Genomic DNA, 19,907 nt, shown 5'->3' with positions numbered 1-19,907 from the left:
CAGTATTTCTCAAGCTAAAAAAACATGTTTTCTTATGTAAACAAAGTCGGAGCTGCTGGGAAGGTCTGTCTCACTGTCTATGCTATTGGATTAACAGCAATCACTGCAGCTGTTCACCCCATGTTAGTGGGGAAATGGACACTGTCAAATGAAAACACAACCTTCATTTATCCGTTGTGATGCACGGATGTTCCTAAAACTCAGTTTTAGAGGAGACTGACTTTATGACCAAATTATCCTATTTACACTGTGTAGTCAACATTGACACTAGAATAACTGTTTCTGGCTCATATGGCTGTCACATAGGCCATTTTCAAATGGATTTGTTGCTTTTAAAAGGCAGTCACTCTTTAAATCAACTGTTAGATTATCTCAATAGCAAATAGCAAATTCCAATTCAAATATTGAACATGTACTTATACTGCCCTCTCTCCGCTCTCCTCCTGTGTGTGTAGTGTGTCGTGAAGCCCTGCCACATGGGTGTGCGCTGCATCAACACCTCTCCAGGGTTCCGCTGTGGCCCCTGTCCCACTGGCTACACCGGCCCCCGGGTGCAGGGAATAGGCCTCTCCTACGCCACTAACAACAAACAGGTAGCAATTTTGAATCAAGCAAAGAAGCTTATGAGCTTGGCTTTGGGGCCTTTCCACCTCAAAAAACACAAGAAAGAGGATTTCAACACCCGCCATCTCAGATTGTTCTGAAATCGTTTCGGTAATTAGTAACAGATACAATTAGCATTCCTGAAACATACATTTTCTTGAAATATAATTTTATCTCTGCGAAATTAAGCTAATTGATTACACCCAAATTGGCCATTTTGATTTATAGGATTCAGATATTTAATAAAAATAGTACTCAACATCCGATATATACTAAACTTCTTCCTACCAATGAGTAAGAGGAATTCATTTTTTGGGGGTCAAAAGCCCCCCCCACCACCCACACACACCAATCCCACCTCAACAACCAGTATACAGTATCAGTTCTCTATGTTTGACAAGTAGTATGAAGCTGTGGCTTGGAGTTCTGCTTCTCCATACTATGTAAATGTTTTCGCTGTGAATCTGGTGATGGTTTTTTCCCCTGTTCAGAGAAATTAGTCAATGAAGTCACTTGCATTATTTACCATAAAGTTGTGTGAAAGTACCAGGTTTCGACCACTAGATGCCTCTGTTCCTGCTATACCACCACATTCTTTTATCAATTTTGCTGGTCTCTTGTGTTTATTAAATAGATCAAAACATTTCCTTTGCAACTTTGGGTAGAAAACCAATAGATTTGTCTTATTACAAAATGTGTGTGGTCATCCTCACAATTCAAGTCAGTCCTCAACCCAACTCTCCTTGAATAGTCCAACAAGTGGCAGCTCTTTGAGAGGGCTATTCCTATGCAATTCTCATATGAAGACTTTTTCTACAAGCCCAAAACTACTGTATAATGGAGAACTTGGCTAGGGATTAAAATGTTGTGACAACCCTAAAAAATACTGAATTGCATGGCAGCCTGTTTTTGAAAATGATCAGGAAACATTTCTACATGTGATTTGTGATTAGTGACATTCAACATTGAACCCAACACAATCCAATACCATTACAACTGCAATACACTATAAAGTGTGTGTTTTGGACATTTACTATTGAAGTTCATTAGAGACTATAACATGGAACTGATGTAACCAATGGTCTTGATCAGGCTGTTGATTGTGGCCTGTGGAATGTTGTCCCACTCCTCTTCAATGGCTGTGTGAAGTTGCTGGATATTGGCGGGAACTGGAACACGCTGTCGTACACGTCGTTCCTGAGAATCTCAAACATGCTCAATCGGTGACATGTCTGGTGACTATGCAGGCCATGGAAAAACTGGGACATTTTCAGCTTCCAGGTATTGTGTACAGATCGTTGCGACATTGAGCTGTGCATTATCATGCTGAAACATTAGGTGATGGCGGCGGATGAATGGTACGACAATGAGCCTCAGGATCTCGTAACGGTATCTCTGTACATTCAAATTGCCATCAATAAAATGCTATTGTGTTCGTTGTCCATAGCTTATGCCTGCCCATACCATAACCCCACCTCCACCGTGGGGCACTCTATTCACAACGTTGACATCAGCAAACCACCATACACGCTGTCTGCCATCTGCCCAGTACAGTTGAAACCGGGATTAATCCGTGAAGAGCACGCAGGTCAGATTCCCTGAGGCAGTTTCAGACAGTTTGAGCAGAAATTGACAGTTTCATCAGCTGTCCATGTGGCTGGTCTCAGACGATCCCGCAAGTGAAGAATCCAGGTTTTGATTTCCTGGGCTGGCGCGGTTACACTGGCTCTGCGGTTGTGAGGCCGGTTGGACATACCACCAAATTCTCTAAAACAACATTGGAGGTGACTTATGGTAGAGAAATTAACGTTCAATTCTCTGGCTACAGCTCTGGTGGACATTCCTGCAGTCAGCTTGCCAATTTCACTCTCCCTCAAAACTTGAGACATCTGTGGCATTGTGTTGCGTGACAAAACTGCACATTATAGAGTGGCCTTTTACTGTCCCCAGCACAAGATGCGCCTGTGGATTGATCATGCTGTTTAATTATCTTCTTGATATGCAGCACTTGTCAGGTGGATGGATTATCTTGGCAAAGGAGACATGCTCACTGACAGGGATGTAAATAAATTTGTGCACAACATTTGAGAGAAATAACCTATTTGTGCATATGGAACATTTCTGGGATCTTTTATTTCAGCTCATGAAACATGCGACGCACACCTTACATGTCACGTTTATATTTTTGTTCAGTGCAGTAGTAAAACCTAATACTTTCACATGACTAATTTCTCTGAACAGGGGGAAAAAACATGACCAGATTCACAGGGAATACATTACATAGTATGGAGAAGCAATACACAGTTTAATACTACTTGTCAAACAGAGAACTGATACTGTGTACTGGTTGTTGGGGTGGACTTGGTATGGAGTGTAGAGGGTCAGTGATTGACTGTTGACCATTTTTTGGGATTCCTAATGTCTAACTTACTGTTAGGAAAAAGTTTGGTCCAAATCGGATGTTGGGAACTATATTTATTGGACATTATTGGACACAGAATCTTATAAATTAAAATGGCTAATTTGGATGCACTCAATTAAGCAACATTTCTGAGATAACATCTTATCTGTTTGTAACTACAGAAAGAATTTCAGAACAATCTGAGATAGTGTGTATCATGGCTTGCTGAAATTACATGGAACGACTCACTGGCAACATGCAAGGTTTTGCTTGAAGATGGAAGATTTATGCATTAGGGCTTTCTTTTGTATTTGAATCCTACCCAGGTCTGTAAGGACATCAATGAGTGCGATGGACCCAAGAATGGAGGTTGTATGGAAAATTCCAACTGTGTGAACACACCTGTAAGTATCATTAAAAGTCGATGCCACTCAAATATATATCTCATTAGGAAATCCAGAGGTCTTTCCTCTCTGAGGTTTTGAGGGGGGGGGGAACTAAGTTTCTGCTGTGATGGTTGTGCGTGTTGTTGTCAGGGCTCGTTTAAGTGTGGCTCCTGTAAGGCAGGCTATGTGGGGGATCAGCGCAAGGGCTGTAAGCCTGAGAGAGCGTGTGGTAATGGCCAGCTCAACCCCTGCCATGCCAGCGGAGAGTGCATTGTCCAACGAGATGGGAAAATAGAGTGTCAGGTAATGCGATACAATTCTGTTGCAATGGATCAATATGAATTTGAATACAGCCTAAATGTATACTACTCCTTATACATGTTGTCTATAGCATTCTTTTGGATACAGATTGCTCGTTATTGATTCAGCTGCTGTAGCTGAAATGGAATTGAATGCAAATTGACATTCCATATTCAATAGAGTACAGTCCATAACTTTGACTTGATCCTGATTCACAGTGTGGGGTGGGATGGGCTGGCAATGGCTACTTCTGCAGCTCTGACATTGACATTGATGGCTTCCCTGATGAGAAACTGGAATGCACCGAGAGGAACTGTGCCAAGGTAATACACTTGAATGTCCTTGAAAAGGCTATGGAAGTCCACGACTATACTATTTTGAACGCAAAGGGAAAATAAAGTGGAAAAACTAAGTCATTGGCATATGCTTTATATACATACTTTTAGGACAACTGTCTAACAGTACCCAACTCTGGCCAAGAGGATGTAGACAAGGATGGCAAAGGAGATGCCTGTGATGAGGATGCAGATGGCGATGGAATCCTAAATACACAGGTTACTGATCTCTTTCTCCAGCAACTGATTCTTTGCTGTGTCATGTTTACGACAGGTCTTTACACTGATTTTGTATCTTAGTGTAAAGACAGGCTCTGATGCCTCTTTGGTAGGACAACTGTGTGCTGGTACCAAATGTCAACCAAAGAAATGTGGACGAAGATGACTTTGGAGACGCCTGTGACAACTGCCGTATGATCAAAAACAACGACCAGAAAGACACTGATGTTGATAGACTGGGTGACGAATGTGACGAAGACATTGATGGCGACAGTAAGTATGCATGTCGAGGTTTAGACCGTGACAAGCCTAATTCTGCCATTGAGGTCATTCATGTCAATTGACATGTCAACTACTGTTACCTCCTTCTAGGAATCCCCAATAATCTGGACAACTGCAAAAGGGTTCCCAATGCTAACCAGAAGGATCGAGATGGGGACAAAGTCGGAGATGCTTGTGACAGTTGCCCCTATGTTCAAAACCCTGACCAGGTCTGGTGTCTGATTTCCATGTTTAGCTGTACTTGTATTAATCCTAGTCATTACTGCATGTTCTACCAGAATGACAAACTATGTCGATGTTCAAGTGATATTTTTTGTGTTTGATACAGTTGGATATGGACAACGATTTGATCGGAGACCCTTGTGACACCAATAAGGACAGGTATAGCTGTGTTACTAGCGTTCTTGTTACCTCCCTGCCTTTAACCATTGTCGACCTGTGCGTGGCGTTCCAATCTATTGGTACGCCATGACTTATTTTATATGTTATGTAATGACTTTGGTTTGACACATCAACCATCAGAATCTCACAACAGTGGGGAGAACTGTAAAATGGTCTCCTTGTGTTTTTCTCTACTGTTCTCAGTGATGGTGACGGTCACCAGGACTCTCAGGACAACTGCCCTGCAGTCATCAACAGCTCCCAGCTGGACACGGACAAGGACGGCCTGGGGGACGAGTGTGACAATGACGATGATGATGATGGTATTCCTGACCTTCTGCCCCCGGGACCGGACAACTGTCGCCTCATTCCCAACCCTCTGCAGGAGGACTCTGACGGTGAGTTCTGCACTTTTTCAGTCTAGTTTCCACAAAGTTCTCCAATATATCCGTGTAATGTTGACAGTAATATTGTCCAGTGACTTAAAAGTCACATATTGCGTCAATCTCCTTGTTACAGGTGATGGTGTTGGGAATGTGTGTGAGAACGACTTTGACAACGACACCATCATCGACAGCATCGATGTGTGCCCGGAGAACGCCGAGGTCACTCTCACAGACTTCAGGGCCTACCAGACAGTGGTGCTGGACCCAGAGGGAGACGCACAGATAGACCCTAACTGGGTGGTGCTCGATCAGGTATGTGTATGCAGATGTTGGATCATAGTTTCAGCCAGTTTGTTATAATAGGATAACAATCCAGTAGCAATTTTTGTAGGGGTTGATACATTTTTTGTTAGGTCAAATCAAGTCTGAAATTTCTAAGTGGAAATTCTAAATGTTAGAAGCCTTTTTAAAACTCAAATAGACTTCAAGTTTGCATTTCCTGCTATGCAGGAAAATTCTCAGCAATAAAATGGTCATCAAATCTGTATTGATGCATGCATTAAATCTTATACAATAAGTCCAAGGGGTGTTACAGTAGATACAAATCAGTGCCAACCTACTGGGCATAGACGTCAGTTCAACGTCTATTCCACGTTGGTTCGACGTAATTTCGTTGAAATGAGGTGGAAACAACGTTGATTCATCCAATGTGTCACCAGTGGGAAGAGACATGTTAACTGCTTAAGTTCTATAATCTTCTCTGTTTCTCTTTCCACAGGGAAGAGAGATCGTCCAAACTATGAACAGTGACCCTGGACTGGCTGTTGGTAAGAGCAACGATCACGCTGTCTCAAGTCGGATTCATTCAATAAACCGAGTTGTACATGACGTTCTCAAACGCATCCTAACCCAAACTCACGGCATTCCTTCAAGGTTACACAGCTTTCAACGGTGTTGACTTCGAAGGGACTTTCCATGTGAATACCGTAACGGACGACGACTATGCAGGGTTCATCTTTGGCTACCAGGACTCTTCCTCCTTCTACGTGGTGATGTGGAAACAGGTTGAGCAAATCTATTGGCAGGCCAATCCATTCAGAGCTGTGGCAGAACCAGGGATCCAACTGAAGGTACAAAAAAAATCCAATATGCACATCTTATATGACTATTATCTAGTCATGTAGTAAAAGTCACTTGTGTTCTCACGGCAGGAAAATAATCCTGCAGCAACTGGAAATTTGAGTTATTGTGTGGATTATAATTAATGGAAGAAAAAAAAACAATTCAACATCTATTCCACGTTGGTTCAACATAATTGGGAAGGAACATCCACAACTCTGATATGCTTCTATGGTGATTTAATCAGACGTACAATAAACACAACGTTTTAATATATCATATTTTTCTGTTTTTTCTATTAGAATTATAGCAAATTTTTAGTTTTCCCCTCCCCACTCAAATCACTCCCAGACAGTCCAAGCAAAATTCTTTGATTGAGAAATTGCTCTTTGTTAAGAAGCATTTTTTTTCCTTCTTTTTGACCGTTTTAATTTAAAACAACCACAGTAAGGTACTTAATTGTTACCCAGAAAATATTTATTCATTTTTTATTATAATTAATGGACATTTTTGTATGACTTTACATTTTTTGTTAGGGCAAATCAAGTCTAAAATGTTAAATGGAAATTGCAAACTCTAGAAGCCTTTTTAAACCTTGAATTCCTCCAACTACTGGGTGATCAAATTTAGATCCTACATACATCTGTTCAAATTCATGCAAACATGCCACTACTCTATTAATAGACTGACCTACACACAACTAGCCCTTTCTAAGTAATACTCATAGGGCCAGTTACCTAATATTAAGTCTACCTCTGGACTAAAAACAGCTCAAAGGAAAATAGATACATTTTGAGTTGAAATATAAATACACCTGCCCAGATTGATACATTGGAAAAGATCTACAGTTCTGTAAAAGTGCTGCCTGTGCAATTGTGTTGTCGACTAGGCTGTGAAGTCCAACACGGGACCAGGGGAGAATCTACGCAACTCCCTGTGGCACACTGGCGACACCAGTGACCAGGTGAAGCTGCTGTGGAAAGACGTCCGCAACGTGGGCTGGAAGGACAAGACTTCCTACCGCTGGTTCTTGCAACACAGGCCCCAAGATGGCTACATCAGGTAGTGCGCTGCTATCAGACACACCTCGTAGGCGTCTGATGGCTTTTGGTGCAGTTTGCCAACGATGGCGTGACCTTCTCCTTTCATAATACATTAAAGGCCCAGTGCAGTCAAAAATGTGATTTCCTATATTTTATATATAGTTCCACACTATGAGGTTGGAATGATACTGTGAAAATGTAAATAATACCATTTTAGTGTAAAAGCTTGTTTTAGTGGGAGGGAGTTTTGACCCTTGAGTTTTGACAGCAAATGTCCAGTTTTTCCCTCCCCACTCAAACCACTCCCAGACAGTCCTAGCTAAATTCTTGTTTGAGAAATTGCTCCTTGCTAAGAAGCTACTTTTGTTCATTTTTAAAATTTTAACAGAAAACAGTCACAGTAAGGTATTTAATTGTTACCCAGAAATTATTTGATATTGAGGTAAAAACAGCTGCATTGGACCTTTAAATTACAATTTGTGGCATTATGTGTGCAACTGATTGGACTGACATATGTGACCACGTACTGTTGAACTTGAACAACATGAAGTTACTGTCGTGCATGTTTTCTCTTATCATCATACATCATCATCATCATACATACATCACACTATCCATATTGTATTCTTTACCACAATAGGTTACATCATCCAGTCGTTGGAGATGGTCTTATTTTGGCTGCATTAACACAGGCAGCCTAATTCTGCAAAATGATTGGCAAAAGATCTGATTTGATTGGTTTAAAAGATCAGAATTGAACTGCCTGTGTAAACGCAACCTTTGACATATTTTGGTATTCCTAACTGGTCTCACTCTATGCATGTGTGTGTCATGTTCAGAGTGCGTTTCTTTGAGGGTCCTCAGATAGTGGCAGACACAGGTATCATCATAGACACCACCATGAGAGGAGGCAGACTGGGTGTCTTCTGCTTTTCCCAGGAGAACATAATCTGGGCTAACCTACGCTATCGCTGCAATGGTGAGCAGCACACTAATGACAAGCCCACCCCCCTTATTAGAATACCCTTCTCACAAGCAGGAAGTAGAGGAGGATGGGGACCTTAGGGAATCAATTAGAGAAGTATTGCATTGCAGCATCCTGATAATAGAATTCCTGTATTGAGAAATGGATGATACTGCTCTCTGGCAAAAGAGGATCTACATTTACTTGTGTTTTGTGCCTGCTTCTATCCATTCTCATTGTCATTAAGTGACACTGTGGCTGCATTTACAGTGCCTTTCGATAAGTACTCATACCCCATTGACTTATTCCACATATTGTTGTGTTACAGCCTGAATTCATAATGGATTTAAATTTTAAAAATTCCCCTCCCCTATCTACACACAATATCCCATAATGACGAAGTGAAATTATGTTTGTAGATGTATTTTTTAAAATTGAAAATGAAATACAGAAATATTTAATTTACATAAGTATTCACACCCCTGAGTCAATACTTTGTAGAAGGACGTTTGGCGGCGTGGAGATGGGGAGCGGCGGTGAACAGCAACCTTCAATTCTTTCCACATATTTTCAATGGGATTCAAGTCTGGGCTTTGGCTGCGCCACTCAAGGGCATTCACATTCTTGTTCTGAAGCCATTCCAGCGGTGCTTTGGCTATATGCTTGTAAATCTTCGTCACAGTCAAAGCTTGTTTGCACTCTGTGACCGTCGGCGTCATTTAAGATGAGGGAGGATGATTCTTTTTTTCCATGAGCATGGCCTTATTTCTATTACAGCATATTGGATGACTGTCATTCATATACCATTCACCCAGCTCAATAGAACATCGATAGGTTTAGGTTACTACATGATACTCAGAGTTTCCCTATACCCATCATGAGGTTTCTACAACCTAGCCTATGAATTAAAGTTTACAACATACAGTGGGGCAAAAAAGTATTGTCAGCCACCAATTGTGCAAGTTCTCCCACTTAAAAAGATGAGAGAGGCCTGTAATTTTCATCATAGGTACACTTCAACTATGACAGACAAAATGAGGGAAAAAAAATCCAGAATATCACATTGTAGGATTTTAATGAATTTATCATCCAAATGCTCTCTAGCAAACCTCAGACAGGCCTGGACATGTACTGGCTTAAGCAGGGGGACACATCTGGCACTGCAGGATTTGAGTCCCTGGACACGTAGTGTGTTACTGATGGTAAGCTTTGTTACTTTGGTCCCAGCTCTCTGCAGGTCATTCACTAGGTCTCCCCGTGTGGTTCTGGGATTTTTGCTCATCGTTCTTGTGATCATTTTGACCCCACGGGGTGAGATCTTGCGTGGAGCCCCAGATCGAGGGAGATTATCAGTGGTCTTGTATGTCTTCCATTTCCTAATAATTGCTCCCACAGTTGATTTCTTCAAACCAAGCTGCTTACCTATTGCAGATTCAGTCTTCCCAGCCTGGTGCAGATCTACAGTTTTGTTTCTGGTGTCCTTTGACAGCTCTTTGGTCTTGGCCATAGTGGAGTTTGGAGTGTGACTGTTTGAGGTTGTGGACAGGTGTAATTTATACTGATAACAAGTTCAAGCAGGTGCCATTAATACAGGTAACGAGTGGGGGACAGAGGAGCCTCTTAAAGATGAAGTTACAGGTCTGTGAGAGCCAGAAATCTTGCTTGTTTGTAGGTGACCAAATACTTATTTTCCACCATAATTTGCAAATAAATTCATAAAAAATCTTACAATGTGATTTTCTGGATTTTTTTCTTCTCATTTTGTCTGTCATAGTTGAAGTGTACCTATGATGAAAATCACAGGTCTCTCTCATCTTTTTAAGTGGGAGAACTTGCACAATTGGTGGCTGACTAAATACTTTTTTGCCCCACTGTAGGTGCACAGGTGGAGAGAAATTTGAGTAATCAAGGTGACAGACATTGACAACTTCAATACTGCCTCGCACAATCTTGCCTGCATCTAGCTGATCTAGGGTGTAATCATTAGTCCAAAAGATGCAAACGATAGTTTCTATTGGACAAATTCAGGTATGGTTATCAGCGGTGGCAAAAGTACTCAATTGTCATACTTGAGTAAAAGTAAAGATACCTTAATAGGAAATGACTCAAGTAAAAGTGAAAGTCACCCAGTAAATTACTACTTAGGTAAAAGTCTAAATGTATTTGGTTTTAAATATACTTAAGTATCTAAAGTAAATAGAATTTCTAAAATGTACTTAAGTTTCAACAGTAAAAGTATAAATAATAAAAGATTCCTTATTTTAAGCAAACCAGACAGCACAATTTCCTTTCCTTTTTTATTGACGGATAGCCAGGGGCACACTCCAACACTCAGACATAATTTACAAACACAGCATTTGTGTTTAATGAGTCTGCCAGATCAGAAGCAGTAGAGATGACCATACATGTTCTCTTGAGAAGTGAATGAATTGGACCATTTTCCTGCCCTGTTGAGCATTCAAAATGTAACAAGTACTTTTGGGTGTCGGGGAAAATGTATGGAGTAAAAAGTGCAATTTTCTTTAGGAATGTAGTGAAGTAAAAGTAAAAGTTGTCAAAAATATAAATAGTAAAGTGAAGTACAGATACCCCAAAAAACGACTTAAGTGGTACTTTACACCACTGATGTTTATCCCCGTTTCTTGCCATTTAAGAATCGGCGGAATGAATACACCCCTGATCACGCAAACACAGTTGACCCCTTTGATTGTTGGATAATTCCTTCTCACATCTATGCGCTCTCCACCTCTCACTTTTTGACTTCACAACACATCAGCTGTCTTCCACACCGATCTCGACAAACCATTTCGGTATGGACGTCACTTTGCATAAGGGGGCATGCTGAAACAGGAAAGGACCTTCCCCAAACTGTCACAACAAAGTTGAAAGCTCAGAATCGAATACAATGTATCGTTAAGATTTCCCTTCACTGGAACTAAGGGGCCCAAACCATGAAAAACAGCCCCAGATCATTATTCCTCCATCAAACTTTACAGCTGGCAATATGCATTGGGGCAGGTAGCGTTTTCCCAGATTCATCCGCCGGACTGCCAGATGGTGAAGCGTGATTCATCACCCCAGAGAACGCATTTCCCCTGCTCCAGAATCCAATGGCGGCGAGCTGTACACTACTCCAGCCGACGCTTGGCATTGCTTATGGTGTTCTTGTGTGCGGCTGCTCGGCCATGGAAACCTATTTCATAAAGCTCCCGACGAACAGTTCTTTGGCAGATGTTGCTTCCAGAGGCAGTTTTTAACTTGGTAGTGAGTGTTGCAACCGAAGACAGAAAGATAGCTACTTCTCGCTCTCACTTCTCTTTCATTTTTGCTAGCTAGCTGTAGTTTACGTTTTCAGTACTATACTGAACAAAAATATAAATGCAACATGTAGTGTTTGTCCCATGAACTGAAATAAAATATCCTAAAAATGTTCCATATGAACAAAAAGCTTATTTCTCAATTTCTCTTTCCATCCCTGTTAGTGAGCATTTTTCTTTTGCCAACATAATCCATCTACCTGACAAGTGTGGCATATGAAGAAGCTGATTAAACAGCATGATCATTACACAGGTGCACCTTGTGCTGGGGACAATAAAAGGCCACTCTATATGACTGCAGGAATGTCCACTACAGCTGTTGCCAGAGAATTGAATGTTAATTGAATGTTAGTTATAGAGAATTAGGCAGTATGCCCAACCGGCCTCACAACCACAGAGCCCGTGTAACCACGCCAGCCCAGGACCTCTACACCCGGCTTCTTCACCTGCGGACTCGTCTGAGACCAGTCACCTGGACAGCTGATGAGTATTTCTGTCTGAATGAAAAAAAAAACTTTTGTGGGGAAAAACTAATTCTGATTGGCTGGGTCTGACTCCCCAGTCAGTGGGCCTGTCTCCCAGGTGGTTTGGTATATGCCCTCCCAAGCCCACCCATGGCTGCGCCCCTGCCCATACATGTGAAATCCATAAATTAGAGCCTAATGCATTTATTTAAATGGACTGTTTTGCCTATATGACCTGTAACTCAGTAAAATCGTTGAAATTGTTGCATGTTGCATTTATATATTTTTTCAGTATAGATTTATTCACTGATCCTTTGATTGGGTGGACAACATGTCAGTTCATGCCATAAGAGCTCTGATAGGTTAGAGGACATCCTCTGGAAGTTGACATAATTATGGTGTAAGTCTATGGAAGGGGGTGAGAACCACCTAGGTTTTGTATTGAAGTCAAATGTACCCAGAGGAGGATGGACATTACCTGTCTTCTGGCTACACCATGATGCTACCCTAGAGTGCTGTAGACCTTCATTGCAAAACAATGTGTTTTAATCAATTATTTGGTGACGTGAATATATTTAGTGTCTTTGTTTCACTATTTTTATGAAATTCTGTGAGGAGGATGGTCCTCCTCTGAGGAGCCTCCACTGTCTGAAGTGGGTTCTCATTAAGAATTTGCCTGTATTTCGCTCCACTCACTGTTCCGTCAATCCTTACCAATCTCCCAGTCCCTGCCGTTGAAATGTATCCCCATAGCATGATGCTGCCACCTCCATGCTTCACGGTAGGGATGGTGTTAGATGGGTTATGAGCTTTGCCTGGTTCTCCAGACATGGCACTTTGCATTCAGGCCAAAGAAATTTGTCTCATCAGACCACAGAATCTTTTGAATTATGATCTCTTTCATGTGCCTTTATGCAAGATCCAGGCATGCTGTCATGTGTGGCTTCCGTCTGGCCACTCTCCCATGAAGTCCAGATTGGCTCCCTTCTGGCAGGTTCTCCCATCTCAGCCAAGGAACTCTGTAGTTCTTTCAGAGTAGTCACTGGGTTCTTGGTCACCTCCCTGACCAAGGTCCTTCTTGCCCAGTTGCTGAGTTTGGTCAGATGGCCAGCTCTAGGCAGTCTGGGTAGTTCCATATGGAGACCACTGTGCTTTAGAAAACTGTCAACACTCTAGAAATAGTTTCATACCCTTCTCCAGATACAGTATTTGCCTCATCTTGGAGATATGCGGACAGTTCCTTAGATTTCATGTTATAGTTTCTGCTCTGACATGCACTGTAAACTGTGGGACCTTTTTATATAGACAAGTGTGTTTCTTTCTAAATCATGTCCAAACACTTGAATTGGCCATGGGTGGACTCCAATCAAGTTGTAGTCAGCGATGGTGTATGAAAATTAGATGCACCTGAACTCAATTTGTAGTGTCATATCAACAGGGTGTAAATATTTAAGTGAGATATTTCTATATTTCATTTTCACTAAATTTGCTGAGAGAAAACAAATCTAATCCATTTTGAAAAACAAAATGCGGAATAAGTCAAGGGGTATATGAATACTTTCTGAAGGCATAGAGTATATACAGTAGACTGCATTTAAATGACCACTCGGTACACATACGACTAGTTTGAGGCTTTAGAGAGAGAAGTCTGAGTCTTAATTGTATTGGTCCGTTGGATGATTGGTATCGTAGACATTTGGATGTACTTTACAGACACCAACTAATTTACACGACTCATGTAGGTAAGCCTATTGCCATGCAAGGATTCCATATCGACTTATCATCTCTCCCTCTCCCTTTAGATACAACCCTCGAGAACTTTGACTCATACCAAGTCCAACCCGTTCAGCTACAGTTCTAATACAGCATGCACACACCTCTGCCCAAACGAAGACTGGGAGGACATTCCATCTACACCCCCACATTCTGGAACGCATGGCTCCCAGCTGAACAGTGCATGGTTGTGTCTGTAATGGCACCCTATCTCCTATATAGTGCACTACTTTTGATTAAAGGCTATATAGGGCCCGATTTGGACTTAAGAAATGATGCCTTTCTTATGCACGCCTTTCATACACACTTCTCAGTAGTTAGTATTCAGACTTACCTTATGAAGGTACGTAAAGGGCTTTGCAGGCATGCTTCCCTTGTCATTCAATAGGGTTTTCAGTGCATTTATCTTAAGCCATCTCTTTAAATATGGTGTAACTTTTAGTTAGTATTTTGTTGACAGACTCAATAGAATATATTGAATATTAGTGATCAATGAAAGAAAGCCATCTAAATATATGCATATCATTCTCTGTTTCAGCACCATTTGGTAGATTCAAAAAATACTCTGATCTTGTAGATTATTTAGGGTTAGGAAAGTATTTATGAAATCATAAAAACAGGTTTGGAGAGCCTTTACGCGGAAAAGAAGACAGTGGTTTGATTCATTCAGAAAATTGCCACATTGCTATTTAACCCATGGTAATGTTGGAAGATTAGTGTACATAGAATTATAATAGGGAGAATAGTGTACAATAGTAGACAATACCCTCGCTTGTTGCCTGCACTAGCCATGGTACGGTGTGATGACAGCCGAGTATTTGCGCCATGCGTAGGCTTCAAACTGTTAATGCCTGGTCTGCACTCCGCTCCATAACGATTTAATTGGCCTAACTGTTACTAATGATCCTCAGCAACAACCACATGGCCATGACAGTGTTTACAGAGGAAGCAAATGCAGGTAAACAAAACGATGTAATTAAATGGAATGATAATGTATGCTATACCAACTGAAGGGAACTAACAGTAAACTGGCAGTTGAATGTGTGTTATTAAGCCTACTGACGGTCGATACTGATAGTGGCTAATATTTAACATGATAGAAATAGGAAACAGAAAGTCGTGGTAGCCTATAATTAAGACATCCGAGTGCCCAGCTATGAGAGTTAAAAGGCTGTGCAATTTAAATTCTGCATAATAGCACGGCCCTTCATAAACTTTACTTTGGGAAAGTTGATATGCTTCAGTTTGAAGCCATATATGACTGGTTTCACATTTATCTCCAGCAATTGGAAGGTAAAATATATCTAAAACAAGTGTAATTTATATTTATAGTTTCCTTATCCAGACAGATTACACATTTAACTAGCGCTTATCAAGTTGTAAATGACAGTGCATGGAGAATGGTGTTATTTCTATTGGAAAAAATAATGTAATGCTTTTTCCACTTGAAACCGGTAGGTTCGCTAGACCTTATTCATTATTTCCTCATATGTAAAAGGTGGAAGAATTATTAGGGAATTAAGTCAAGGTCAGAATACAGCGTCTGTTGACACACCATCATTTATTTGATCTCCACCCAAAACAAATAGCAGGTGAACAGCATGCTATTCTCATGCTTAAGTTCAAGGTCAGAATAAGCATAGAGAAAAGTGCATAAAAATGGAATTACTACGTTCCATTTAAGCACGCTTAACTCGGGTTGGAATTGGGCCCATAGAGTATTTTTTTTTAGAAGGACCCTGTGAGATGTGACTCAGCAAAATGGAGGCTGCCATATTGGTCACCACCAGCAATGACAACATTTTCCGGTGACATTTGCTCCCCAATAATTCCAGTTCTCAGGGGACTTTTCTTTATGTCTACTACTACTCTGTCAACAATATAGAAATATGAGGATAGTTGTGTGTGTTTTGAATAATCAGGGTGTGGACAGAAAATGTGTATTACATTGTGAGCGGACTAACTCTTTGTTGAAGGGGGGCTATGCATTAGATTGCATGTGATCAATTAATAAAATTGTGAACCACACAACTGTTATTTTGCTTTAGCATATACTGAATATATAGGACTTACCTTTAGGTCAAAACGGGTTTACACTTTCTCCTCACTACTGACTAGACAGAAACTGAAGTCATGAGAAACTGCTTTGAGTACTGATCAAAAGTTTGGGACTGAAAATCACAAAACAGGTATTCAAAATGAGCTTTTAAAAACACATACAGAAATACAGATTACAAAATATAAACAACATAACAAGGACAACAAAATATAGAATAGTTCAAACGTCATGCATGTCCACACTTAGTAAACCTTGGTGAAATGACATTTTTCATTTATATATTCTGCAAAATCGAGACTATGTACAGAGAAGAAATGCCTCCCACATTCAGTTTATCTTACAAAGGGGTCACATAAAAGGAGTTTCACATAGAAACAAATAATTACTATACATCTCAGAATATGATTTACAGGACAATAGTTAAAATATGTGATACCCACTTAAAGCTGACCAGGGAATTCCCTATAAGAGAGATTTTCTTTACATTATGAATTGGAAATACTTGCCAAAAGTGGCATTTTAGGGTACCCAACTTCAACTGCACGGTTCTACAGGAGGAAATGATGTAGATTAATATTAATCCATTTCAAATTATGGGACAGAAAATATAATTATCCCTTTCATTCACCTTTAGTTGAGAGAATGTATGGGGACAGGTACTCTGGCAGTGACAGTAAGCGTAGTGAGAATCAAGATACTGCCCACCAATTCCCACAAGGCTGAATTCCTTTCATGCTCACTTCAGTCAGTGTATTGTAATAATTACTGTCAAAACAGGAGTCCACATCACCGTATTTGATTGCCATTTCCCATGCATATGCAGAGCAGTATGGTATATCTATTGACAAATACATATACATTGAGTGCTATTCCTTTTTTAACATGGAAAACAAGCTGCATTGGAATAAGCCCTTTCTGGTTTTGCATTACAAAATAAGGAATACGCTTCCACACTGTTACAGGCTTTAAAAAAAAAAAGAAGATAATATTCTTTCTAGGGTACAACAGTCAGCATTGACAGAACAGTCACTGTTCACATTCACAAGGCAGTTGGCCACAAATAAAGTGAAAAAGCAACAGAATAAGAACACATACAACATAAAAACATGTCATAAACCTTACTTAAAACATGTCTTATGCAGTCACAGTAACTGATATCAGTTTAGACTTGATTCGGCAGTCATGATGGCACATGCCTCAATTTAGGTTAGCTAACTAGCCATAGTTCATATTGCTGAAGTCAACAAGATAATGTTGAATCATTTGCAATAAACCAGCATCAACAATAGGGACCACTTATAACATCAGTCATGCCATGCAACTGACAGTAAGCTCTCGACCGTCAAGTCAAGTTTTACTGCCAATACGGAGTACAGTTGCAGTCGAATATATTGGCACCCTTGCACTTCACAATGGAGCAGAAGGTTCTGTTCTCTTTAAAAAAAAAAATGGTTGAATGTTGTTTCTTTTTTACCCTGAGGCACCTGGAACTTACCACAGGTGGAGATAAATTACAACCTTAACAAGAATCACTTTCCTCCAAACAAACTAATTTCAATTTTAAATCATTTAGTCCAAGCCATTTTTTTACATTTATGTAATAAATCTTAATTTCAGTTTGGATGTTTCGTTTCTTGGTCCCGTGCAGCTTTAAATCAAAAACACTTGTTAACGCCAACAGTTTTCTTCAATTTCAGCTGATGAGAATAAATGGAATCGTTCAAGGGTGCCAATATATTTGATCGCAGCTGTATAAGTGCCATTTAAGTAGCTTGTGAAACTGTTATGACTCTTGCCAGATCATTAAAGTGTCAGTTCACTCCAAAATCAACAGAAGTTTCTATATTTCAAAAGTGGTCTAACGTCAAAATGAGTCCATGCCCCTGGCCTTATGTTCTGTAGATCCAGATATTCAGGGTACGCTTCAGTCTTAAATGAATGGAAACAATGCGTACTCTCTTATTCCATCATGGTTGCAGTCTTTGGCTCTCAGTTTACACTTGAAGCCCAGTAATTGGGGCTGTCATTTGATGACAGGAAGTGTGTCAGTGCATCAAACTAATTACAGCATACATGCTATAATCACATCAACTATTGGGCTTTTATCCACACATATCATGTTGATGTGATCCTTCTGGAGAGCGTGACAAGGATGTGAATTTACAAGTTCAGGATATGAGTTGAGTTACCTGCAAGGAAGCCGGTTAGACTTGGAGGATTTGTTGCCATTGTTTTTGATTAGGCTATAACTCTTTCTGGATCAGGAAATTCAAAGTCGATTCCGACTTTGACGGAAGTTCTCACAAACTCATGAGCCCGCTTTTTTAAAAAAAAGAGAAGATTAATCTCAACGTTAGACAACTTCGAGGTCTGAAATCTTCAGACAGTCTACAGATCAATTGACATCTGATGTGTTATGAAAATGGGATTTTCAATAGGTTTGCATTATAGGAACAACTGACAATTTGACTCGCACACAGTGAGGTGCTACAGTGAAGAACTAGATGCTAAAGCAAGTAACAGCCAATTCAACTGAATAAGAAGTAGATGGTGAGAAAAGGGACTCCTTGAAAATGCTTTTGGTTCATGTCAATCAGTGAAACAGACACATTCCAAGACTATGTTACACAAATACATTCTTATTTCAGCAATGAGCTAGCATTATGCAGAAATGGAGGTAACACAGTCCTCTGAAAAGTAAATTGTTTAAGCGAATCATTAGGAACAATTGACATACATCCTTTTTGACTGGGCGTGTCACTGTTTTACATTGTAGAGCATGATTTAAATCATCCTGCTTAGCAAATTAAGGCCTTTTTCTGAGGTTCTCTTTCATTTTTGTCATGCAGTCGATTTGTTTCAGCTATAGCCTATGTACAGTACAGGATGTACAAAAAAATTGTCTTGACAAGGAAAAATGAACAAGCATTTGTTTGCAGATAATCTGAATGGCACTGTAAGTATCATACATGCATATTGCAGTTTGGCCCAAAGTTAATTTTTTTGTGTGATTTTATATATATAAAATCACACATCTCACACACACAGTATCATCTATATCTATTTCCTATTCTAATGCAATGGTCAGGTGTTTTATTCTGATTTGCATAGGAATCACAAATCTTATTAAAGCCAAACAGTCTGTGATTAATAAACAAGTCAACAGGCAATGAAGAATAAAATGAACATGAACCCTTAAAATCGTGTCTGCAAGAACAATATTTCTTTGAGGTATGAAGTAAACCAACTGTTTCCTTTTTACTTAATTCCTTTTTTTGTTATATTTACATTATATTTGGGGCAATATGCCTCTTCCCACATTGGTAAATTAAATTAACATATTTATGTTTTCTGTACACACACACACACACACACACACACACACATAATACATTGTACAATAGAAACATGATCCCACACAGCTATCAACATTTCAAAGGTGAACTGAAAAATAAGTTGGATAGTGTTCTTCAAACAAATAAACAGTTGACACGACGCCTTGAGTATGAAAACGATCTCAGCCCGTAGAGCGTCCAATTTAACCAACTTCCAATCTAGTGACTTACTTCCAACCACTCTATTAGTTTTCAAAACAAAAATGTTTGAATATGAATCGGAGGGAAAGATAAGAGTAAAATAAAAAGCAAGAAGCATTTCAGCTCTACAAATTGGTGTATGGACAAAATCTCTTCGTCAATTTTAATCACTTTTGTGACGTTCTACATGTCTTTTGGGACTAATTTCACTGGGTGCATAAAACTGAATGTTCAGCTTGTTTTCTACCAGCCCTAATCTGGAGGGAATAACCAAATATAATACATAAGTAATATTGTAATTGTTTCATACAATTTTCTACCAAAATCTGGGTTAAGGAG

The 19,907-nt window shown here is 40.0% G+C and overlaps 1 protein-coding gene across 1 annotated transcript; it reads left to right on the top strand.

Moving 5' to 3' along the window:
• Positions 1 to 463: 463 nt before the first annotated feature.
• LOC112251545 (thrombospondin-4) lies at positions 464 to 15,940 on the top strand. The gene is made up of 15 exons (XM_024422527.2): positions 464 to 593; positions 3,331 to 3,408; positions 3,541 to 3,693; positions 3,909 to 4,013; positions 4,137 to 4,244; positions 4,358 to 4,517; positions 4,617 to 4,735; positions 4,855 to 4,907; positions 5,112 to 5,305; positions 5,427 to 5,605; positions 6,072 to 6,120; positions 6,227 to 6,423; positions 7,302 to 7,474; positions 8,295 to 8,434; positions 14,003 to 15,940. Exons 1-15 carry the CDS (start codon positions 477 to 479, stop codon positions 14,059 to 14,061), a joined length of 1,884 nt encoding a protein of 627 aa, XP_024278295.2. The 5' UTR covers positions 464 to 476; the 3' UTR covers positions 14,062 to 15,940.
• The last annotated feature ends 3,967 nt before the right edge of the window (positions 15,941 to 19,907 follow it).

This window comes from Oncorhynchus tshawytscha, linkage group LG05 (assembly GCF_018296145.1).
Source record: "Oncorhynchus tshawytscha isolate Ot180627B linkage group LG05, Otsh_v2.0, whole genome shotgun sequence".
In the NCBI taxonomy this organism is placed as follows: Eukaryota; Metazoa; Chordata; class Actinopteri; order Salmoniformes; family Salmonidae; genus Oncorhynchus; species Oncorhynchus tshawytscha.
Note: the sequence above shows the minus strand (reverse complement) of the source record. Positions and strands in the feature narration are given on the sequence as shown.

Bases quoted from the DNA above. Each gene is read 5' to 3' on its own strand.
- LOC112251545 (XM_024422527.2), top strand. From the start codon at position 477: ATGGGTGTGCGCTGCATCAACACCTCTCCAGGGTTCCGCTGTGGCCCC. The intron at 594-3,330 runs GTAGCAATTTTG...AATCCTACCCAG, and splicing joins ACGCCACTAACAACAAACAG to GTCTGTAAGGACATCAATGA. The intron at 3,694-3,908 runs GTAATGCGATAC...CCTGATTCACAG, and splicing joins ATGGGAAAATAGAGTGTCAG to TGTGGGGTGGGATGGGCTGG.